The sequence below is a fragment of the Homarus americanus genome, unplaced genomic scaffold (assembly GCF_018991925.1).
Source record: "Homarus americanus isolate GMGI-L3 unplaced genomic scaffold, GMGI_Hamer_2.0 scaffold30768, whole genome shotgun sequence".
Taxonomy (NCBI): Eukaryota; Metazoa; Arthropoda; class Malacostraca; order Decapoda; family Nephropidae; genus Homarus; species Homarus americanus.
Window position 1 is genome coordinate 616,699 of NW_024746690.1, and position 26,650 is coordinate 643,348.

Here is a 26,650-nt window from a genome sequence, read left to right on the forward strand (position 1 = left end):
AATCTAATAAACTCCTTTTTTTTCCCAGGAATACATCTCGCTCATTAAGCGGGACCTTACAGTTATTGGAAACTCTGATCAAAGTTCTCTGCTCATGAATCACGACCATAAAGGCTTGATAAATGATTTAATAGCAAAGTATTTTCAAGGGTAGCACAAAATGTGACCAGCAGCACTATATCAATTCTTTGCTTATTATTATAATTATTATGAGAAAATAAAATGAGTGATAATTTCTTTAGCTTACAAAAAAAAAAAAAAATGGATATAAAATTTTATATTTAAACTGAACTTATCATTACTCGATGACAATTACACACATCTGAAAATTTTGCAAACTTTAGCTCTTTCACTAAAAATATAAACAGAAATAAAGTACTAGTATCAAAATATGTATGAAATGTTCTTGAAACAAAATTATAATCTAAGCACTCAATACAACTAACCTGATAGCTCTCAGTGCAGCGAGTGGAAATTATATTTCCTCCAGCACTTTCCAGAGCATGATCCACCATACCAGTCCTGTCTGCATCATATTTCTTAAGGGCCTCATTCACAATCCGAATTACTGCAGACTTGTTCAATCCAGCATCAAAGGTCATCCCCGGAAAATCAACATCAATGTTTGAACCGCTCCTGCTATTGTGTGTGTGGTTCACAGAGGTTAAGAAGTCCCCTGTTACCACTTCCATTCCTTCCTCCCCAAGTTCATTTTCCTGGAAAAGTGACACCAGTTTCAAATAATTATAATTATTGTTTTTATTTATGTTAATTATACAGTACTGTACCAACAATAATTAATTGTAAAAGTTATATTTTTAAAAGATGTTCCCTCCGATTTTAGTCACCTACCTTGTTTGCTTTTAAGTCCTTAAGAGCTTCTGTGATGGCTAAAGATACAGTCTCATTCACTGCAGCTGGTAAAAGTGATGCAACTACCTTTGGCACAACAACTGCAACAGTGTCTTGTACTTGAATAGATACAGCCTTTTGAACTGCTTTATTAACAGCAATTGGCAAAGCTTCTGCTACAGCATCAGGTACAGAATTTGCAACTGCCTTGGGTACAGCTTCATCTACAATATTTGATACAGCTACATTCACTGCATCAGAAACAGCAACAGACACTGCAGCAACAACTGCCTTCTCAACAGCTGTATCTACAGCACCTTCAACAGCTACATTCACAACACCTGGAATTGATTCCACAACAGCACCAGGAACTGCTGCTGCAACAGCTTCAGGTACAGCAATAGCTACAGCCTCCGAAACTGCTGTAGCAACATGTTCAGGAACGACTTCCTTTAGAGCAGTATTTACGGCAACATTAACACTGTCATGAAGTTGCTGTCTGGAAGTTTGAAGTTGATGCTGTAACTGTTCTGATACTTGTTGTCCCAAAACAGTAGCAGCTATTTTTACTTGCTGATTCACTTGTTCGGCCACCTGTTGTTTAGACATTTCAACGAACTCAGTGTGTTGCTTGTGGATTTCTACACGTAGCTTTTGTAAAACCGTTTCCATTACTACTCGTGTTGTTTCACCACCTTCTGCTGAGAAATAATGAGACAGTAAATGGCAACTTCAAAATAAAATCATGAGTCTATCATATAAAAGTAATAACCAAACTCTTCTGATTATGAACAAGTCCTCCCATAAAAATAATCCCTCAACAATTCAGCAATCCTCTTAATTCAGATAATTTTTATGACCTGAAATCTAGTCTTGAAATCTCTAATAATTCATAATATTCTTAATTGTAGGAAATATTGTGAAAACTAACTGGTTAATTATGCTTATTTGTAACCATTCCAAATGTTAATTTTGAAATTGTAATCTGAAATTTATGTACCGGGGTAAATTTTATTTATGTAGCAATCAACAATACATTGTATACTCTATTGTGAAACAATTTTATAATACTGTACTTATAACAGTCTCTATACATTTAATTTTACACAATTAGTGGACATAAAATTTTTCATGAATTTATGCCCTTGTGTAACTCACACTCCTGTCTATAAGTTTGAGTCCCAACTAGAACTGTTGGCTTGGTGAATCATGATCATAAAATTCTCCTTCATTCTATACCAATAATACCATACATGTGATTGGTTTAATTCTAGACAATCATTTTGTGTATTTTGAAATACTCACAAAATTCCACCCAATTTAGAATCCTTTCAGGTTCACAAAACCTTGAGCTCCTATTATTTCAAAATGTGAAGGGATTACTGTAACTGGATTCCAACTATGTTCCTTCTTGCACTAAGCTGATTTGTATTATGGTTAATCAAAAGAACTTTCAGCTAGCTATCCTCATAACTCTTGTACAAATTTTAGCTACATGACCATAACCCCCTATTTCCCCTTTGAGGTTGATTTTGTTTATTTATTTTTCACATAACTTAATTGTATAATAATCCTTAGGCAAACTCTCCTACACTACCTTTACACAATCTTCAAAATCTCCCAACACTTTCTTCCAATATTTCTCTTGCATAAATGATTCTCATAAAGTACTTAATTCTTTCAGATGTAAATAAAAAAAGACATATTTCTGTTAAATAATACTGTATTATGCTTTGAATCACAGTCTTTTCTCTATCATGTTTGCTATCCTCATATTAGTGAAAGTACATATTTTTTATCTCATTTTCTCTTTTGACATCTATTCCAAATATTAAATTTCTACAGATTACTCTTACTTGCCTTCAACATTCTTTGCCATCATCGTTGCCCTTAAAGTGTTGAGTCTTGTTTCCAGTTCTTCCTTGGCAACAAAGTAACTTTTCAGCCATGCTCCCATGTCTCCAGCAGTCCAGGACCTTCTAATTCCATCATTGCCTTCTGAATCTTCATTTGAGGATGAACCTGGAAGGCCCAGTATGTCTCCCAGGAGAATAGTTACATGTTTTTCAACATCAGCCAAAGTAACACTGGTGTTCTTGCAACAGGTTTTTACTTCTGTGGCCAGGCTGGCATGGTCACTCTGTCCAAAGCACAGGTTTTAAAATTAAAGTTATTAAATCATAATAATGTTGACCAAACATGTGACTTAAGTTATTGGGAGGAAGTATAGAATATAAAACATGTAACTGGAGCATGTAAATTTAAGTTTTAGACTAAACTGGAAATAAGGCAAATATTTATGGTGTCCCCATGAATATTTAATTTATACAGGGGGCCCCCCAAGTTCGCTGATTTTTATTTTGCTGGCCTCTATTATTCGCGGATGACACCCTGGATGTACCCAAGAATGTCTGTGGATAGTTTTAAAGTTGCCGGCATTTTTGTGGCTGGGACAGGGAGCCATTCGTTCTAGAGACAGTAATTTCCTTTACCTGTATTGTAAATATGTGTGTGTGTATGTAGACACACACACACACACACACACACACACACACACACTGGAAAGGTTTGGCCGTGGACTACTGCACCACCCTCGCCATCGCCACCTCCTGCCCCCCACCCAACTCGCACAGTCCGCCACTACAACAGAATTCAGCCCATAAGAGCCCGCACCGATAGATATAAGAACAGCACCATCCCATCTATTGTTAAAATAATAAACAACTCCTGATTTGTGTACTGTACAGCCCTGTAAATGTATTCAATGCATATTATATCATTATGTCTAAATCAAATGTAAGTCTGTATATTTTCAGCCACCGTCTGCAACTCTATTAATAAACCGTTTATTAATATTATTATTATTATTATTACACATACAAATAAATAATAAGTGGAAAATCCATCTCACAAATAATCTGAAACAAATTCATTAAAAATGAGATTCTACCCTGAAGTCCATGCTTTATTACTTTACTAATAAAGCACGAACTTAAGGGTAGACTCACATTTTTAATAAATTTGTTTCTGATTATTTGTGAGGGTATTTTCCCATTATTATTCATTTGTATGTGTTTTGTGTGTGTGTGTGTCTTCACACACACATATACCTGTATACAATACAGGCAAAAGAAATAATTGTCCTAAGGGCAAACACATAAAGGGAATATACATTTCTTTGATCACAAGTAAGATGTAACCCCCGTCCTCAAATGTTATTCGCGGATTTGGCGATTCGTGGCCATTTTGAGGACCTAACCCCCACGAATTTGGGGGCCCCCTGTATGAAGGAATGATATGCCATGTGGTTAGTTACAAATGTTGCTGTGAAAATAAAGTGATGCATATAACCAAAATAAAGCATGGTGTGTGTGACCAATGATACACTGACGAGCAAAAATAAACAGACGAATTACAAACAATGAATATGACATTTTATAATGTTTGAGATACAAGAAAACTACTGTCAGTAAAATAAAGGAAAATTACCTACATCGGTAATATAGTTACTGATATGTAAGTGCATTACTATCCCTGTTGTTTTACTTGCTACAAGTTAAAACACAATTTCATTAAATGATGAGGAAAGCAAAGGCAGAAAATGTTAATCAGCCCATAAATGTAGAAAATTAACCCCTAAAAATTTTAGAGGGGGACAATAAAGATTCAGATATGAAGGCATAAGACCCTTACATAAAGTGACCACATATTAATGTATGGTGGCATCGTGTAAGAATAGGTATTATCATCATTTTATGGCTCTTTTCCATGTTTGTATGTGATAGCTAGATTAATGAAATTTTATGAAAATACAACCAATTATTTGGAACAAAACTAATAAGCATTACCTACAGTATGCAACACAACAGAAGTTGCCAGTGTATGAGAGAGTGAGAGAAAGTAAAACAAATACTGTACCCTTAGCTATGAAATCAGGATGCAATGTGACATACTACAAAGACTATGAAAGTTTATTACCAAACACAAAGTAACAATGTACCTGCAAGTCATTGAGCTGGCTGCTGAGCTGCTCAATCTGGTTTCTGAGGTTTACCAACTGCTTCTCATACTCTTGTCTGTGGGCCACCAAATGCTTACGGTCCACCTCAGCTGTTCCCTCAATTTTAGCTAAGCCTGCACCCAGCTGAAATAGGTGCCATTCAATAACATTAACTTTCATTAAAATTTTAATTTAAAAGTTTATCATATAAATACTGTACTACTTTCAATGATCTGCACCTATCACTGAATAGAGGTAGTAAGCTAGCTGTGAGTAATTTTACAATTTAAACATTACAGTAGTTTAATGTGAAACTGAGCTTAAAACATGAATTGTGTAAACATGTTAGTGATTAATTCAGTGCTCTCTCATTGCAGTCATAACACTTAAAAGTATTGAGGAAACATCTACTCGGGCTACCCAATAGGTGAAGGGAGAGTAATGCAGTCTCTCAATCCAAACTTGCTCAGTTGACTTGCATAATCTGAATTTGCAATGTATAGGGAGAAAATAGGCCAAATTAAACTCCAAGAGCCAGAGCAAATAGGCAAACTATACAAGGAGTATTAATAAAGACATTGAACCAAGCTCATCCATTCCCCATGCCATGCAGTCCAAAAGCATACAGTGACCCCTCGGTTAACGAACTCAATCCGTTCCAGAAGGTCGTTTGATAACCGAAAAGTTCGTTAGCCGAAACCATTGTTTCAATGGGTTTTTGGGTAATTGGTTCCAGCTCACAGAAAATTTCCTAAATTCAACAAAAATGGTAGAAAAGTTCACTTAGTTTAAGGTGTGTATGTAGAAGGCTCCTGGATGATGATGATGATGATGATGGGAATTAGAATGGGGGTGGAGGAGAAGGAAGAAGAAAAGGCATTGGGGTGGAAGAGAAGTCACCCCATGGCACCATTTCATCCATAAAATTTTAGTTCTCTTGGTGTATTTCAAGATTATTTTCTTGAAATCAACACTGCACTGCATTATATATTGTCACTATGTGAAATATATTTCAAAATGACCAATAATTTGCTTGGAAACACAGAAAAAAAGCGTTTAGTTGAAGAGAGTCTCAAGCAAGATGTTACCTCCACTGAAAACAGAGAGAGACTAACGCTTGTCTGGTGTGTTAACAGGCTGGATGGCACGCCAGAAACTAGTTTCTTTACCTTCAATTATGTTCAATAATTGTTAAAATGACTAAAAAAGTTAATATTAAACTTTTAAAATTTTTGAATAGTATAAACTTCTTGATATTTACTAAAATAGTAAGGAATTTAAGCCCTAGAACCGATTAATGTATTGGCGGACTGATACTAAAGCTGGTTGCCCGGTCAGTGCAAGCGAAAACATGTTGAGGTCGGTTCGTAAGAAATTCGTTAACCGAATTTTTGTTCGTTAACCGAATTTTTGTTCGTTAACCAAATTGAAGATCCTCATGGAAGGCAGTTCGTTAACCGAAATTTCGTTAACTGAGGCGTTCGTTAAACGAGGGGTCACTGTACTTTGTTTCAAGATTTTGGTTGGGACAAGAAGGATTTCAATTGATTATTTTATTTGTTACAATTATCAAATCATGAAACCTGGGTTTTCAACCCAAAGTCTGAGGTGAAAAAGTGAAGTGCAAGGTTATAAAAGCATCCCCAACTAATGGTGAATGAACTTCAGATCTAAGTCTATAAATTTTCAAAACGGATTCATTTGTACAGTTTGTCACCATTCACTCTTCGACTTTCACACATAAGCCTTCTCCAGTGCATGCAGTCTCTTGTCACTCACCTGGAATACTTTACTTGTATGTTCTTAAACCTAAAGAGGGTCAGTTATTAATGGAGACAGGCTACAACCTCCCTTCTACTACTAATACTGTACAATACATCAGTATCACCAACCTATCACATGATGCCTACAGTAATATACCTATACCTTCAAACCTCTCAATTACTCTCATATACAGGTACAGTTGTGTAAATGTGTTCCTATACCCAGTGGTAACCCGAGTCTCCAAACGGCAACATAGCAGTAATAGTATCACAGTTTATAAATGAATGAGTATTGGTCATGTAACAGCGGATGTGATTGGTGGATAGGTTTGCTATAGGTCATATAGATTGGCCATTTAGAAACGGGTTACCACAGGGGGGATAGGATCACATTTCAGCACCTGTACCTCTCGATTTATGCGCATTTGGTTTACGTCATTTTTAGAATAACGCATGTGGTCCATTTTTGTGTGCTTCTGTATGGAATAATGTGATCATCAACAAACTTCATAAATGAGCTGGCAGCTCAGCGATGTCGCTTTGCCAGTGCCGTATGAGACGTGTATGCACAGTACGTGTGGCATGGGTATGCAGCTTCCCACGTTGCAGTCCTAGGTGCATGGATAAAGTATGAAGTAATATACTGTATATTGCATGAGATTGACCATTGCATCATGCCACCTAAGCATATTTTAAGTTCTCCTGGTACCAATGGTGCTAATAAGAGTAGAGCCATCACCACTGAGATTAAGATGTTGTGCTCAAACGTTATGAGAGACTACAGTATTTGTGATAGTGCAGAGAAGATCAAGGAGAGTGCCAAGAGTGGAACATTAATCAGCGCACCTAAAACCATGTATTCCCGAAGTTCGATTATGGAAAAATGGAACGTGGATCAAATACCAAGCTCACAAAAATTTTCTTCGGGATGCTTTTGATCCAGTATGTACTATACAAGCAAAGGTCCAAAGCATTTTATATTTTTTGGGAATGTGTATACTTTAATTTTTCACTGGTATTATATTAAGTACTGTCTTATTAATAACAAAACCCCTTAATCTCCACTATTTACATAGTTTGACTACCTATTTTTTTATTTACACAACCATTTTCAAGAAAGTAATTATCACATAAATCGAAAGGTTCCCGTGTTTTTCTTCCCCAAAATGATATAATCTGACGCTCTCCTTTACAATCCCCAAGCTGCTGCCTAGCCAAATACTGTACTTTAACTGTAATATTTGCTAAAATAATGACACAGATCCATTAGGGCAAGTTTCACTTTGGAGTTCTCGAGTTGTACAATACGTGACCTTTGTATACAGTACCGTATTTCACGTTCACAAATGTTTGAAAACTTCCATATCTGACACAGGTAAAGTTTACATTTTATAAAACAGATATGACTGCATAATCTCAAACATTTCCACTAATTCCTGTATATTAATACCTATTCACCTCAAATGTTCCTCAATTTGCTCCCTCACCACATAAGTGATTGGTTAATGAAGGTTTACTATAATAGTAAATAAAAGATATTCACTCTACAATAACAATACTGTACATGAGTCTTACCAGATCCAGTTGTTTTAGAAGGAGTTCATGTTGCTGTTTCAGAGACAGTATATGACTGTTGGTCTCCTGAGCTGTGGTAGTTATTTGGACCTTTTCCTCCTGTAGTGCTGACCTATATAAATGAGGTGGTTTGATTAGATTAAATATTAGAGGAAACAGACTCACCAAACAATGGTTTCTTTGTTCCTTTATAGCCCAAGTCACTTAAGGACTTTCTGGAGCTTAAAGAGTGGGGGTGGGAAATAAGAAAAGTCAATGAACTGGCTGAAAGCACCAGGGTTCAAAAGAGAGGTGGTCCCAAGAATGGTGAAAGAAAAGCTTGAGAGAATGTGTGAAATGGTAACAAGAATAATTTCCAAACCAAGATATAATAGCTGGAGAACATGGGAACATATTACATGATCCACACTTAATTAATTTATAATGGAGAAAACTTAAAACAATATATTTTTTTTAATAATACTCACATCACAATGCTAGAAACATTCTCAATCGTTAGCTGCTCCTTGTTAGAACTTTCAGAAGCTACTGTAGCAATAAGGGCCTTCAGTTCCTGACTGTTCAACACTACACTTGCAACTTCTGCAACCGATATACCCTTGAAATTTACTGCCTGTTCATTTGCTGGTGCCTTTGGTGTTACTGTTTCTTGTGCCTTTGGTGTTACTGTTTCTTTGCTCTTTGATTTATTTGTCTGGGTGAATGGCAGTACAAGCTGTATGAGAAGGAAAAATTTTTAGTCTATGGGACCTGCCATAAAACAACAAACACATAGAGATGGCATTGTATTTCACACCACATGCAACAATCCTGCAAATATTTTTTTACCAACTTTTAATACTGTATATATTAAATGCCATTTATAGCAGATAAACCAGAGGCCATAAAAATATTCACTAAATATTTTCAGAATAAACACAATAAATAACTCACCAGTTTAGCATTATTGGTAACTGTAGATAAAGTTCCAACTACTATAGATGATACTGTAGTTGCAGTAGATGTTACAACCCCAACAGTACCAACAATTGCATAAGTCAGTAATGTCCAGAGTCCAGATACCAGGTACCAGATAAAAGCCCATGTAGAGCCCAGGAGCCAGAGGATGAATGATGCAGTAGTGGTAAGAGCTTCAGCAACAGTTAGCACCAGCCACAGCCACCCAGTCCAAAGCCAGTTACCTGAAGCTTGTATTACTTCTGAAAGGCTCACATACGCTTCAGATATACGTTCCATAGGAGAAAAACTTGAAGCCCATGTAATGATATTCCATGACCGAGTTTCTGAATCTACAGTTTGCATTTCTTCTTCTGTTTCATTAGAGCCAATAATAGGCAAGAAGAGGCCAGACACATAAGATGCAGATGAAGAGAAGAAACTCAAGATGGCCAAAGCAAGGTATTGTAGATACTCCAGCATTAAGTAAAGGAACTTTAACATGTATGCCAAGCAAGTTTGTACTACAGACCCAAGCCAAGTAAACATTCCCACAATTGTCAACCACACTGACATGAGACCTGTGTAACAAGCAGATGCTAACCAAGAAACTAAGCTTAGTGTAGATTCCTGAAGAAATATGAAGCCTTGGGAGATGCTAGAAAACACCCAGTGGGTGAGATCAGATGCAGTTGTCAAAATTAAATGTAAGAAAGAAGGTCCATCAGTTTGTGTGGGGTCAGTAGTATCACCTGTCTTGGCACGAGACTGCAACAGCCACCAGTAAGCTGTTAGTAGAGAAAATTTAAATTAGCTTCTCATTCTTCTGATAACATGAATTAAGATTTTTCTTTATATACACCATATTATTGTGAATCAGTTTTGAAGTTTCTATGACTAAAAGAAAGTCTTGAGAATTAGATCAGACACTGAATTAATAATGCCTACAAAACAAATTACTAGATGAAACATGGCATGTTTTTGTTGACAACACTTCTAAATTTCTTGTCACTACAACCCAATACCAAACAGTACAGTACAGTACACAGATCATGTTATCAGGTGAATGTTTAATTATCAGTATAGAAGGTCATGTTAATCCTTAGATAGATTTGCCATTACTACAGTATTATCCTACTGTCAATAGGAAAATTAAGCTTAAATGCAGATTACCAAGGATTTCAATTTCCGTAACACATATATACAGTATACGATATTAGTGATTTAATTAATTGCTACAATACTTTATCATGCAATGCTTGATTCATGCATCTTGGTAAAGTGCTTCTACTCTACTTTGTTCTATTCATGCATTTAGAACTTAATGCTTATCACTACATGGTGTACTAAAAGTACAAGAAAGTGTAGTATTCAAATACAAGTTGATAACAAGCACTTGACCATACAAGAAATATTATAGGTCAAGCATTGATCATATTTGGCTCTATTTGACCTTCAACACTTGGGTGCACAAAATGCATATATACAGTACAGATAAAGTAGAATGAAAGTTTTTTCTTTTTTTACTAAATAAGAAATAGTTCAACTATTTTGTTAAGAAGGAATCATTCTTAAACAATGAAAGAACTGTTGTCAACTTCTGAGACATTGGCTGACAACTGTTTGTTGTGTTGGGCTTGTGGGTTGTAGTAACCTGAAAACAATAAGTTAAATGTCTGATTTTTCAGGAGGTGACAAATTGCACATCATATTGCTATCAAGGTTAAAAGTAATACTGTTAACACCAATTTTAAACTAACTTTCAGTATGAGTAATTTAGTATAATCAATTGCAAATGATTAATACATCCTTATGCTTATGTAATAATGGCAAACATTCTTATATACAGTACAGGTATAAAGCTGTGATTAAAAAATACCAGCCTTCATTTACAGAAGCTGACCGGAGTTTACTCAGGAGGTACAGACATACCGAGAGAATAGAAAATTAAAGAATGGTAAGGGGATGTGCAGTATAATTCAAGAGTGGAGAGGGAAGTCCGAAGAGACGGCACGATGGGGTGAGAATGGTACTATCTGTGGCCCACTAGGCGTTGTAAAACTTATTTAAGATCATATGAAACTACGGTACTATATGCTATATAATTTCTAAAAGTAAAATGACTAAGAGGGGCACATTCACTAGGTACTTTCTAAGAAGAAAAACAACAACACAGACCAGGTACTGTACTATGAATGGTTAGGCAGACAAAGTAAATATTAGCATATGTAAATAATTAATCTGAATAGGGAGAAATGTTTGAATAAAGTATTTTGTAAATAATACCAACATTAAAAGAGTAAAACTTATCTTTCAATGGTATATTTCTAATCTATACTGGAATCATTTTCAAATATGAGTAAAAGAAGAATGATGTGGCTGTCAGTAGCCATTGAAATACTGCAGCCCCATATTATAGTAAACACAGGACAAAACAATAACACTTTGCTGCAGCAGGATGGTGTTGTTTAAGTAGAAAGTTTTATCAATAAGTTAATCAATCTTATGAGAAAAATATACATTTCTAGTGTTATTCCAATTTATTTTAATGTGTTATCGGGTGTTTTCCTGTTTTTACTACAATGTGGAACAAATGTTGTAAAGTAAGTTTTGATAGGAAGGAAGACCAAAGGTAACTTAGGGGTTAGTCAAGGAGCACAAATGAAAAGTGGAAATATAAATGAAAACTTGAAGAGGCTGGGGATCAAGAGGAACACGGCTTACACCAGTAAAAAATGAAGTGATGTATTAAAAATAAAATTAAATCATGTTGCATATTTCTGTTATCAATTAAAATTTTTTTTGTTTCCACTAGATTAAGTGAACAAGAACTAAAAATAGTGTAAAGAGGAGGTGGCTCATTATCTATCCTGCTGTGTAATGGGTAATTACTAATGATTATCAGCATAGAAAAATTAACAGCCAACAAACACAATATACTGAAATACTTTTGATGACTTATCTCTTTACACACAAGATAAAACAGAAGTAAAATACCTGTCATTTTATATTTGATCTTTACAACCCTTACACCAGTATTCGTATTAATATTCCATACAATTGACATGAACTTAGGGACAAACCCTGGCAAAATCTATAGAAAATATGTGACGGTGTGAAGAATGTCTGTAACTACAATGTTCAATTCTCTAATTGTATGACCTTCAAAGTGGGAGATATGACAGAGTACAAATCATTTATGAAGGATACTGTATACAGTATATACTGTACGTAATGTACTGCAACTTAGATTTTTTGGATCATTCATATTATCTACCACATTTCTGATGCAATAGCAGAGTAAATTCTAATTTCAACCCTGTTACCACATCCACTTCAAGTACTTCTATAAACATTAAACTCATGCATACACACAATTCATGCAGTTAAAACAAAATAATTTTTTTACTATGATCTGACTTCATACATGAGAAATTCACAAAACACTTACCAGTAAGAGCCAACAAAGTTAATATAAAAAGAAGAGGAATCCAAAGTAGAATTGGGTTCTTCCTCAGACGTTCTCTTGTTGATTCAAAGAATTCTGTCGTTACTCTTGTCATTTTCCTTCGAGTGGTGTTGATGGTTGACAGAAAAGAATATCTTGAAGATTTTTCTGAGGTTGATGATGAATCAGCAGCTGTGGGAGTTACTGCTCTGGCAGCCATCATGATGAAGGATGTGGTAATTAGTGTAGTGATCCGAGTTATACTATGCCAGGTCTTCTTGGTCCAGACTACTACTGTATCTGCAAGGAGAATTACATAATTTGTCTTTGAGCACACCTACATGGACAGCCTCCTCCCATCCCTTTTCTTTTTCAGGATAGATGAGCTGGGTTCAGTGAAACAAGGATTAATTATGTGGATATCACTGGGTCTTGTTGTATTAAAGGATAAAATCAGAGCAGACAGTAAATCGAAAGATTATGTCACTCCTAATTCCAGCTAATCTGTACCTGGGTGGGAAATACCTTGCAAGAGCAGAATTATCCAATCATTAGAGGCAACACAGTCCCCAAAATAGACAGCAAAATTATGGAAAAAAGTAGTATAATTGGTAGCCATACTGAATGACAAAAACACTGGAGGTGGGAAGTTTCAACTTTATGCCAAGTTTGAATGAAATTTATTAATACACATCTGAGACTGGCTACTCATGAATGAATGAAAAGACAGCTGAAACCAATGTTTGAACTCAGTAAAATGTAAAATAAGAGTACTGTACCTGCACAAAAATACTAGTGCCTCAGTAAAATCAAGGAGATTATTATTAGAAGAATGAAATGGAGAAACAGCAGAACATAAAAATAACCTTAAATTGTAAACTGGCACTATAATTTCTCTTATCCGGTTTTCTATGCAAGTTAAAACACAGAAAAGGTAATATTCCATCCCCATTTTACATTTAATGCATATAATTCATACTCTTTTCATACATACTTTCAGGTCTCTCCTCTTCTTCCAAATCTTCTGCAATGGCTCCTTTAGCTAACGTGTAGCCCCCTTTAGAAGTATCAATTAACATTTTTGATTTTGAATGACATCTGTTGATGGGGGTTCCTGCACGGCCAAGTGGTGTACCACTTCTTGCTGTAAGTGGAGTGGCACGGAGGGGTACCGTAGACTCCGTGCCATCATCCACATCACTTTCTGTGTCTAGGCCACAATGAAGGGTTCTTGTAGTTGTGAGAGCTATGGACCACAGTGCTTATAATTAATACTGTTCGACTGTCAACATTCTAAAATTCATTAAAAATAGAAATATATCCAGAATTAAAAGTTATACTACACATTCAAAAAGCATTGTACAGTATACTCAAACTTACAATTAGTAGTAATAGTTCTGGTAACTGCAGAACCATTGACTTTAGGCATGATATCAATACTCCGGCTTCTGCTTGATCTTAATCGGCGGGTAGATGGGATCTCTACCTGAACTTCCTCACCGTCACTGGTATCTGAATCACGTGGTAAAAACTTGGTTAGAATTGTGTTCTTTTGTTACACAATAATCTTTTCTTAGTTCTCCCAGTTTCTATTACAGCTTCCCTCAACAATTTCTGTTTTAGCAATCAAATTTGATCACAAACAAAATGACAAGTCTTTTCCAGGCACTTCATTTCAGGGTAAGATTTGGTCTGACCTTATGAAAACTGATAGCTGAATAAAAAATACACTTGTACTTGACATTCACAGAACTGAACCTGATGATAAATAATTTGTGTAACTATACAAAAGTATCACAGCTCTATCAATATACTATATGGTTATTATTTTACTTTACCAGTGTACAGTACCTTAGGATGTTTCATGTTTGTCAGCCTTTGACTTCAATTCACTCACACTTGAAGTTGTCACAACATTCACTGGCAGTTTATGTCAAGAGTTCACAATTCTTACTCCAAAGAAGTTAGTGTTCCCAGTTTTCTGAGGCTATGATCTCCCATGCAGCAACCCTCAGGTAACTCCAGATATGAACATTTGACTGGGAAATGCCCTTTGGGATACTTATACCTATAAAGAACTAAACTTACAACACTATTGTCCATCAATTTTCTTTAGAGTTTAACTCATCCAAATACCTGGCTTTCCACATCAGTACTGTACTGTAATTTGTTGCTTATTTGGTAATAACATAAGCAATTGTCAACAAAGAAATAAGTTAATACAGTCATGTGTTTGTGTATATACATAGACACATTACTGTATACACATAGTGCATTAAGGTCAAACATACCTGAGAGAGCATCCATTGGTCTGAGCACAGTTCTCGTCCTGAGGTTTAAGAGACTACTGTCGGTCTCAAGGGCCATATTTGATACGGTGAAATCCGGTGACTTAATATAATTTATGTTCCCACCCCTTAGACCCCGACGGGACATGTTGGGGGACCCGATCTTCCGGTCTGGAGTCACCCGATCACGGTAGGTGAGCGACTCACTGTAGGTGTAATCTGACTTGGGCTGTTGCCTGTTAGAGCATAAAATAATAAACAATTAATATAACATTTTTTTTTAACAATCATACTCACATGTAACCAAGGGTACCTCACTAAGATCACATTAATACTATTACCCATGTTTATTTTACCTAATTCTACCTTAACCTCCCCAGGTAACATTAAGGTGCTTAATCACAAGACAAAATAAGCTAGGGGGCTATTCTTCATGTGATCCTCTAAGGAGTCTAACCCATGAAGTGCAAAATCTCTCAATAAATTCATCTCTCTTTCAACAATTTTATTTACCAACATTCCTATAAACAATGTAATGCACTTCAAATAATTACCACTTGTATTATTTCTCAACATCCAGTGCCTTAATCCTCTGATCCTGACACTAACATATTCTGCAGTATACCTAAGTCTTGCAGCCATTTGATACTTGGTCGAAACATGTGTTGGAATAGAGTACAGTTCATGTTACAAATATACCTTTCATTAATTACTGACTTCAGGATAATATATTTAAGTACGTATACAAAAATTTCATCTATGGTTGTATACATATTTATACTGAATACACGAACAAGAATACACATTTACGATTACTGTTCATTAACCCACACCTACACATGCAAACACAAGCACACCCATACACCTACACCAAACACACACATACACCTCGGTAACCCTTGACATATTGCAGTAACCGCCGCACATGATAAGTTGGCAGTTGTGGCTACATCTTACTACACGTCTCGTCTTCAACTAAAATTATGCCAATTTCTAAGATAAAATAAAATCGGAAATCCAACTCAACATATAATATCTTTCCTAGACGACAATAACTCTTTCAATATATAAAATCAATAATACAATGTGTACAGTATATACAAACTATGCAAAATAACCCCCCATATACCACCTCCCACACGCTGATCGCCAGAGTTGCGGGCAGTTTTTACACTACATATAGGGTGAACAACCTACATGAGCAACGATGTCTAACATTGTGACTTCACCTTCCTACTGTGATTACATATTTATTGCGAAAACAGTGTGGGAATACTTCGTCAGGAAATTTACACCAGCAAAAAATAACTATCTAAAAGGGATTATATAAAGTAGGCTCATAATTCATGACTACTCAGAAAAAAATATATTATCATGTTAACGTAGAACACTAACACGCATAAATTACAACGTAACTACAGCATAACGTTTGGCGGACAAAATTGAGTAAAGGAAGACCAATCAGCAGGAGAGGACACGTTACTTCAGCTTCCTTCCTTCGTAGTCTTTTAACTGGGGATAGTAAATAACTTTAGGGTTTGGTAACAGCAACATTGCTGGAAAGGAGAGGAAAGTAGGCCTACAAAAGAGCACAAAATGACGGGAAGAGAAGTTAAACAAGCCTCTATAATTCTTTAGGGGCTTCTGCGGGGGTCAATATCCCACGATACAGGTTGTAACATGACCACCAGATGGATCCCTCGTCGGACGGGTCAAACTGGCTCACAACTGAGGTTAATTTTGATCAGCACTACCTTATACTAGACCCCACAAACAGTACAAACGTGTTTCAGTTAACTTCAAGGTATAAATGTGTATCAATAACCAGTATATCAAATAACAACGTTTTCATCAACTGTTCAAAAAAATACCGCCATGCTTTTTTACAAACCGAGTGACATTTAAGGCATAGTGAAAGAATTTTAATCCCGTTAAGTTAAGAAACACACACAAGATACACAAACACATACGCCCACGTGTATTCGTTTCATCACTTAAACATCATCGACTTCACCTACACCAATTTTCTTTATAGTAACTTAAAACCTGAGACAAACATTAATCATCAACTTACATTACTGATTATTGAGGGTTACGTTAAAGTGAAAGCAAAAATGCCTTCGAAGTGGAGGATCTACTGTATGTGGAAAATCTACACCAGGCCTGGTTCGGTGCACTCGTGTAAAGACTGGATTGGATACTCACTATGTCCCATACAAATAATTAAAATCGTCAACATTTCTGATTTTCCAAAAGTTGTGTTGACTTGGGACCGAAACATAAAGGCAATACAGTACCAGAGATCTGACCAATACTGACAAGTGCTAACGACTTCTAATAAATACATGCTGAAGTTGCCATTAACTGTCAGTACTTGGGTTTTAAATGCTCCAGCAGCTAAAAATTGCTCGTGTCAATAGTGCTTGGTCTTTAATAATCTCATACAGCCTTAAAATATGGCGCCGATATCAACAATCCCTGACATACTGACAAATAAAATAAGCCAAGTTTTTATTTTCACCTTATCCTCTATTAACTGACAGCCTTGTATTTCTGAGTTAATGTTGTTTTACACACACCCAAACACTCGTATTATTCATAAATTTCCTTCAACATCATAGCGAACATTACCGCATCCAGCCAATCCTTTATTTGTTTACATTGAAACTGGTGCCCCCGGTCTCACATACGCAATAAATGTAGGCTAGGACTGTGACCGGAATTGTACTGGATGAAGCCTGTTTGCACAATGAGTTTTAACGGGCGCCAGAATGCCAGTTCAAGAGAGAACTGGATCCACACTGCCATCTGTCGGCCTGGGTCATCACTCCCACCAAATCTAACTAAAGTTACGAAAGTAATAAACCTCACTATTGACTAAATTCACATGTAATTTTATGAACAATAATTATCACTTATACTTTATCATGTCAAATATTAATGTAGGAACCAAAACGGAAATGAATTCACGGGTAAAAATCTAGAAAAAACTTGTGAGGCGGGCGTTAGTGAAAGTGGTGGTCTCAGTCGGTGAGTTGGAATGTGCCATTCTCACAAACGCGCGTTCTCTCTTTATACCATGCTACAAACGATGTGATAGGGATATTAAAGTTTGTAGACAGCTGTTCTTTACACACTCACTCTCTTCTTGTTCTTACACCGTTACTACAGTACCACACACCTCCCATGGGATGGAACTTGGAGGCTGCAAATACATAACTTGACGTCAACATTCTCTTACCCACCTGTCTGCTAATGAAATACCAGACGCATAAACCCGCTAGTCACAGGTTTCTGCCTTACCTGTGACGAACAAAGCGAACGTCGCAGTAACCAGTGTTTTGTTTACATTATAATCTCAAGACGAGGTATAGCGCTGTCCTCCCTTTGCCAAACGCTATCAACACTTCACACCGAGCTACGGACAAACAGCTTCACCCATCAACATTTTTAACGCAACAGTGGCAGCGTCCTTTCATGCGTTAATTTATTCTGATGAATGATAACAATAACGAGATAAATTACACTCCACCTTCAAGACAGTTCACTCGACGTGGTTTAAATGACTAAGCTGACAAATTTAAGATTTTAACATATCCCGCCGGGGAAGAGGAACTTAGGCAGCAAAGAAGGATCGTGATAACTATATTTTTTTAAAGAAATAACTTCCCACTGAGGACTAGGGAGATTCCTACAACCGTTACTGAGCATCTCGAGCGCTAACCCCCCCACACACGAGCCCCTACATCCGCCCCTGGAGTGGACCCCCCCGGAGACAGGTGTGGGGTAGCAGCAGGAGGTGGACGTCGCAACAGACCACACACACTCCTGCTCACAAACTAGAAAGTCACAAAAGCACCTGATTGAACACTCTAACCGTGAATCATTCACCTCACCTCTCGTTACATACATCCACCTGTTATGCATAACACTCACTCACCCCAGTACACTCAAGGTACCACTGACATTCTGTTTTACTTCACTAGGAAAAACTATATCATGCCAGATACGAGTGTTCACTGACCATTGGTTACAAATGATTATAAACGCCTGCCAGCTGCAATAACGCCACGCCTCACACCCTCCTTACGTCATAGTAAACGATCACTATTTGAAATCGTGCTTCCCACCCATCACACAATGTGGAAATAATTCTAAAACTATTTAGTCTAGCAATGAAAAAAAATAACAAAACCCACAACTATTCTAACCAACTTTAAGAGTCATCAACCAATTACTGCAAATGACATTAGTATATAAATAATCAACTCAACATACGTTTAATAAACATAAATCATATGACAACCAGAAAATTTTGTCTCCCAAGTTATAATTAAAAACATCGCAGCTCAACATAAACACAAATATTCCCAAGGCATCAATAACTGGATCCTAAAGTCACTTCAATAAGCCTTGACACACTGATGGCGACAAAAAATTCGCACGCTTACTACATGCAGAACCCGAGCTCCCCCCCAGACGGAACACACTGATTATTTGCCATTTCTGTCCAACACCATCACACACCAGCTTATTGTAACACAAATACACCAGCCTCCTTACTAGTGAATCACGCCACACTGCCATTCACCTCACCAGCCTGGCACTGTCTCCACCTCACGCTGATATCTAGTGCCAGGAAATTTGAACACAAGAGCAACACTGAAACTCCCTCATCAGGAGACACCAGTGCCCCGACGGAACCCACCCGCACGACACATCCGGGCAACACAGGGAGGAGATGCATATACATTAGTGATCTACCTCCACCCTCCCTCACTGATAGTAGTTACTGAGACACTGTTCCTCCACCACGGCACCACCACAAGCTGCACTGCCTCTATTTGCCATCGACATAGAAAACGGGAACGGGGCAGATTGGAGGTAAACTTCCCTGTCTTATAATAATTAACCCCAAGTGAAACAACACTGAAATTGCAAAACACATGAATGTAATAGAATCAGTGATATAAAATAAAGCTGTCAGTACTTCACATTCCTCCTCAGATTAACTATCCCACGCCACAGTTTTCCCATGGATTAAATTTTACTAACTGTTCTAAAATCATAATTAACTCGTGACTGTGAAGTGTGGAGGAGGAACAGATTGAACGCGGTGAAGGGGAGGAGGTAGGCGCAAAGGCTATGAAAGGAGGTGAAGGGGTACAAGTGGGAGGTGAAGAGGTACAAGTGGGAGGTGAAGGGGTACAAGTGGGAGGTGAAGAGGTACAAGTGGGAGGTGAAGGGGTACAAGTGGGAGGTGAAGGGGTACAAGTGAAAGGGATCCGGAGAGCATTTGCGATATTCGGGAGAAAAAATACGAGGGAAGACCTAAGACTTCTAAGACCTACACAGAATTAACCTTATGAAGGAGTCTCAGGAGGTGGTGGTGGTGAGGGAGCGAGGTGGGGCGGGGACTGGGGAAGGTCCAGATCAGGTCATGACGAAATCCTGCGTAGCCGTGTCCCCGCCCACACTACTGCTTCGCCCACGCCCCCATGAACCCAACACCACTCACCTCGCGTACTAGGAATATTTACCGCGTCATCCAGGTGCGTTGGTGAGATATAAGAATAAGAAGCCTATGGCAGAGTTAATTCATTCTTCCTCGCTAAGTATCGAGAAGGATAATTAGTTTGTTACAAGAGATAATGATATAAATCGCGATAGCAGTCACAATATAAACAAAATAACAAGGACGATTTAATGATTTTGCACTTGAAAAATGTACGAGAGTAAAAGGAAGTTTGAGGAGGAGCGCCAACTCAGGTGTGGGAGGACAGGTGTTGGCCGCCACCAGGTGAGGTTCTCCCGCCACCACACTACTGTCCTTCCTCTATAGGTGCTGCCCAGGTCCCCCCACACATCACCTAACCATCAAATAATCACCCCTCTTCCCCCACTGTCTTGTACCTCCACCTCACTACCCCCTCACACTGGTTTCTGCCACACCTCTTACCTGCCTCTACTACCCTCCATCACCACACCCTGAGCCCAACATCCATAGTCACTGATCTAACTGTTGTGATCCTTGGTCAGATCAACGCCGTCCTTCAGTATAGTTAAAGGCGTTACTTCTATTACGCCAAGCACACGGTGTAGGTATATCAGGAGCAGTGCAGCATGGCTCAGACCTCCCCTCTCTCCGTACGTCACTCCATTACCTACAAGACTTCCTTCATAACACATAATGTATTGTCTTATTTCCTGAGTTATTTTCTCTATTTCATCTTCACAGTTGTGCTAATATCCACCATTTAAATAAACAGTAAATAAAACAGAGTAAAGCCACTGATCATCCCAGAGTCTTCTTCAGTTAACAAGATCGCCGCTCCTGACTGGCAAGACGTTTCCACACTTCACCTACGGTACCTAACTATACGATCTACCGACCCGTTAAACCCCTACTAAACGAAGCACTACGCCACATCAAACACATTCACATTCTATAACTCTACACGTGATAACTCATTAAAAACCAGACTGTAACCTTTAGAATTATTAAGATGCAGGTGTGAGCCCGTGTAGCGACCCCCCCCCCTCTCCCACAGCGAAGCAACCCCCCAACGCCCACACTCACTACGCCACCCAACGCCCACCCTCCCTACGCCACCCAACGCCCACTCTGGGTATGCCACCCAACGCCCAGCCAAACGCCCACCTATCCCAACACTCTGGGTATGGCAGAACACCTATCATGGTTTGTGTTGTCACCTGATACCCGACCTTCTTCAACCTCAACAATATGTTTTCTTGGGCGACAATAAGGTTCTCAGACACGACCCAGCAACCCCGTCTCCCGTACCTTTATATTCCATTCTAATTCATTAAGTCAAGACAATGGTTAAGTTACTGGCAGAGATATAAGTAAAAGACTAAATAACAAGACGACAGCAAACTCAATGGGCAGCTCGTAGTTCAGGGCATTTCGTAGTTTTTACACGAATCTGTAACCTTTAACCTTACAAATAAGAAAACACTAATGGCATTGTTGTTCCTGAATATTGACACAGCTTGTTGGATCACGAGAAGGTTAAACCCCCCAGCTTATTTCACCTGATGATTAAACACCCTAAAGCTACACGAGGAATTAAGGCTTAGGTTAGGTTTGATTAGATTAGGTAACGTTAGATTAGGTTACGTTAGATTGGCTTATGCTAGGTTATATTAGGTTAGGTTGGATTTGCGTTAGAGACGTCTTAAGATTAACCACTCTAACTTAGAGTGGTTAATCTTAAGACGAAATATGCTGGGAGGGGGGGCTCTCCGCATGTCTGTCGTGACAAAACAGAGCTACTATCATCAACAAGAGCTGACTGAGGAGAAACACACAGGGTCGGGCTCGTTGTGTTGTGTTGCTTATAGGACTGTGGAGGGGCTACATGACCCGCCCTCTGCCCAGTAAGGCCGGCGGCCACCCTCACCTGCTGCAACTACACCAAGGTCTCTACGCCTCGCTGTCACCACAACTACCACCACCATTAAGACGCCCATTACTACCACCACTAAGAATCCCATCACTACCACTATCACCACAACTGCCACAGCTAAGACGCCCATTACCACAACTACCACTAACCACTACTACTAATACCACCACTACAGCTATAATTATCAATATATCACTAAGAATATTACTACTAATACTACTACCACCACCACAACAACAACTACCAACACTACAACAGCTACCATTCACTCCAGCTACCGCAATTCCACTGTATAATTAATCCTCTCACAGTAACTAACACCTGTCGACGTACAGACACCAACTTATGACTTATGTACGGAGTATTCAAAATTATTCTCAACAAATTTCTGGAGATTACATGAGCAGGTTTTAACAAGTATTAGTTTAAAAAGCAGTGAGTTAATTGCGTCGTATTACACTACTACGACCATTACCACACGCTCGACTGAGCTACTACCGATACTAAGGAGGTGCGAGTATGCTAGTGTAGTGTAGGGTGTTTATAAAGTCCCTTGATGTTTGTTTTTTCAGATTTTTTGATACCAAAAACACTGATGTACTCCCATTAATTGTTCTGCATATAATTATACTTGGTTAAGCCGGATTATAGTTAAAGGAAATGTGCATAAAACTGTGGAGTACAAAGGACTTTTTCAACTCCCAATTACACAACAGTATATCAGAATCATCAATTAACTTGCTACTCTGTTGTCGTGTTACTCAACCAGAAAAGAATAACACCTTCGTACATGGAGTATCGCATACTATGCCACCAAACGAAGCATCAACAAATACTATCGCCCAAGGAGACACTACACTCGGTGAGGCGCAGGGCAGTAGGCCGGAGCTCGAGGCCACTACGAGCACCCGGGATGTGAAAGGAGGTACGGCTGGACACGACCAGACGGCAGCTACATCCACACCTGACATGACTCCTTAATGAAAAGTTCCACCACGACAGAGGAACGAAGGAGCATCATAAAAGGACAACTCCCCGGCTCAGCTCCAGTAATTTGTATACTGTACTGCATATGTTTAAAGGATTGTGGATAACGATTGGATATTGGCAACACACAATAAACTAAATTAAAAGCTGTGGTCCCCAGAGACATAAAACTTGAGAGGGTCGGCAAAGAGTCTCTGAAAACGTTTGGAAAAATGGGTCGCGGTCGTCAACCCTCAGACCAGAGGATGGCACCTTGACTGATCGACACAATTAAACGAAAATCATTACTACACAGGTGAACACGTACAAATCTCGTTCAAAACAAAAACCCATTTCTGGTCTCTTCATCCCTGGAAACTGGAGGAAAAGTGGCAGGAACAGACCGGCTATTTGTTTGGGTTCATGATGAGGCAGATGTTTCACGGCCACACCTGTAGACGACTCCCATACGGGTAAGGTCGTGAACCTCCGCCGAGTCACGCGTGAGTGTATGGAAGGTCACACACGACAAGGAGTGTTATGTCAACTTGTCTACCTTCAGCCATAACAGCGCCCCGAGCTATATAAACAACCCCCTAACACTAATACCACGACCACCACGACACACACACACACACACACACACACACACACCTAAAATCCTCAATGTCCAGGAAAATCAGTGTATTTTCCCTCACTCATAACACTTATCTATTATAAGTAAAGGTAATAAAGTTAATAATATAGCCATTAGTAGGAGTCTTAAGCACTCAATTACCGATTTAGTTATGACATCTGACAGTAGATGAAGCACAGACCCTACAGTATTACGATCTGCTCTTGTAAATTAACTGAACAAGATAAACATAAATAAAATGATCCAATTTCAAGACTAACTTACCATATAAATTTCTAAAACGTTATTTTTTTTTAACTGGGAGCAAGAAACCTTCATAAGTACATAATGCATTTAAACAAATACAAAGTTAACTGAATGGCAAATGAATGTTAATAAAACATTATACATAAAAGACAATTGTTCCCTATGATTTTCGTGAGAATTTTCCTTAATAAAATTTTAGTCCAGTCTTTTATTCAAAGTTGATTCGAATTATATCTAAGGTTGTCATTATACGTGCTGTTCCAATTGTGGTCATGGAGGTAGTCACCTTCGAGGGCCAGGGTGTCTAACTGTATACATACTGTACCATTAACCTGGCTGCAGTACATAATGCAGGCTTCAAACAGCAACAGTCTGGTTGACCACATCATCATCTGTGGAACTTGATCCCAGGCTGACCTCCCAACACCTGGCACCGACGTGATGACACCAGTAGCAGAGTCTTGTGTGCTAAACTCTTGTTGCTGAGTTTGATTACACATGAAATACAATGACCACAAATACAACGTAATTTGAGTATGGCTGATAAGATCATAAGACGCAATGAACAAATGCTCTTAGATATTTAGGAGTTATCGGCTTTGTTAATACACTACACTACAATCTTTGGACGAAACAAAATTCACAAGAATAACAGTTTAAGGACACCTCTTGACAAGCTGTGGAGTTGATAAACACAGTACAATATACTTCATCCTCACCGTGTGTAAAGAAGACTAATACTCCAGCACGTGGAGGCTTGTTGAGTGAGTGACAGGTGTTGTAAGGAGTAACACAGAGAGCGAGTATCACCAGGCAACAGTAACTATTCTCACTGACACCTGCAACTGCATGGTGTGCTAGAATGCCCACCTTACCTGTACGCTACTGCCAACATCCACCACACGCTCCCACACGCCACAACATCCCTCCACACACTATTAACCACGCGCTTCTGTTCTTACGAAATGTCGAGGAAAACTGTTCTCAATAGATGTTAGTTCCCAGGAAGTAAATTATATTGCACTAAGTGTAGCTGTACTGGTGAGGTAGAGTTGGCCGGAGGATGGCTCGGCTAAGGTGCCAGCAGGTACGAGAGTTCATCAGGCGTTATCTATCACCCATATCATCTCATATTATTACTCCTACCCATGTGAAAGACTCGCTGGTCTGATATCAAAACTGGTGGAACTGATAAACTTAATATTTAATAATAAATCAGATAACATTCTGAACTTTAAAAGGAGATAAAATTCCCGTATCAAATTTATTAGCTTGGCCTTAAATTTTAAAACAGTTAATGCATACATCACCTAAAAGAACTCACGAGGTAACTGAGGTATATATATCTAGAGAGAACTTGTGGTAGGGAGATTGACAGACACCTACCTACACATCCCTCCTCCTCCCAGCTCCTACACAACAAGCAAACACTTCCCCCAACGCAGGCCATCTCGGAGTACTTCTAAGTGCTGTCAATATATTATTGTTTCTCACCTACACTAAAGGATTGTAAATAACATGAAATGGTGTTGTTTTTCTCCACAGCGGTAAACTAGACAACTCCGCGTATTCCCTCCACAACGACGTCACCCCCTACAGTGTGAGCTTCCCCTCCAGTCGCAGAAAAAAAAACTTGCTCTGTGGGTAGTAGTAGTAGTTGACGGAGGCCCCCCCCCCCACCACGCGATAGACGCATCATAGAAAATCGATGGCTCTGCGTTCCCAAAGACCCGTTTTCTTTTACAGCTTTTAGGGAGTGACGGCACACCGGATGTTTCTTATCCATCACCACGTCCGGGAACTTCTCTCCCCGGCACACATCAATGCGTTTACTGCCTAAACAATTTGTTGAACGTATTTTCACAAAGAACAACAAATTACATAAAAGTACATAGGTACTGTACTAGCACTGCCCATGACGTACACGCTGAACCACTGACCACATATGATATTACTGAATAAACAGATACCTACTGTATATATCTGTGTATTAACTGATTTACCTATCTATCTACAGTACACTACATGGTACCGATACCACGTTACTCATATTAACTACAGTACCACCCAATTTAAGTACAGGTAAAATGAAGTTAAATGACCCAACTAAAGGTGAATTTACCCCTACCTGTGTCCCAACACTTCTCCTCCCCGGGTACATAAACCAGATGAAATAAGAGTATTAACACGGAGCAAAACATGAAATAAATTATGAGATACAAGTAAACTACATTAAATATAAGAACACGAGCGAATACTAATATACTGATCTATTTTTAGAACATTGAGATAAAAAGATAAAATAGCAAAATATAATTATTAATAACAACATCAAGTTAGGTTTGGTGGTGACAAGAATTATTCATTTCTTAAAAAAATATACCAACTCTGATACGGCAAAGGATAGTAGTTGTCAGAATTAAAATAAATATATCCTCGGCAGCAACGATGAGGAGGTGCACAGTCCTTGGAGGTGACTAGGTCTCACACACACACACACACACACTGC

General features: G+C 38.4%; 1 protein-coding gene across 5 annotated transcripts in view; it reads right to left on the reverse strand.

Moving 5' to 3' along the window:
• LOC121879401 overlaps positions 1-26,650 on the reverse strand; it is an 81,378-nt gene that overhangs the window by 3,247 nt on the left and 51,481 nt on the right. For 4 of the 5 annotated variants that reach the window (XM_042386022.1, XM_042386024.1, XM_042386026.1 and 1 more), the window contains 11 exons: positions 14,866-15,098; positions 13,955-14,086; positions 13,569-13,820; positions 12,578-12,874; positions 9,124-9,914; positions 8,658-8,905; positions 8,191-8,302; positions 4,853-4,996; positions 2,713-2,992; positions 853-1,553; positions 447-716 (listed from right to left, as the gene is read on the reverse strand). In XM_042386022.1, the coding sequence (XP_042241956.1) occupies positions 447-716; positions 853-1,553; positions 2,713-2,992; positions 4,853-4,996; positions 8,191-8,302; positions 8,658-8,905; positions 9,124-9,914; positions 12,578-12,874; positions 13,569-13,820; positions 13,955-14,086; positions 14,866-15,098 (3,460 nt within the window). The remainder of the gene's footprint in view (positions 1-446; positions 717-852; positions 1,554-2,712; positions 2,993-4,852; positions 4,997-8,190; positions 8,303-8,657; positions 8,906-9,123; positions 9,915-12,577; positions 12,875-13,568; positions 13,821-13,954; positions 14,087-14,865; positions 15,099-26,650) is intronic. The other variant, XM_042386025.1, reaches the window with a different exon arrangement.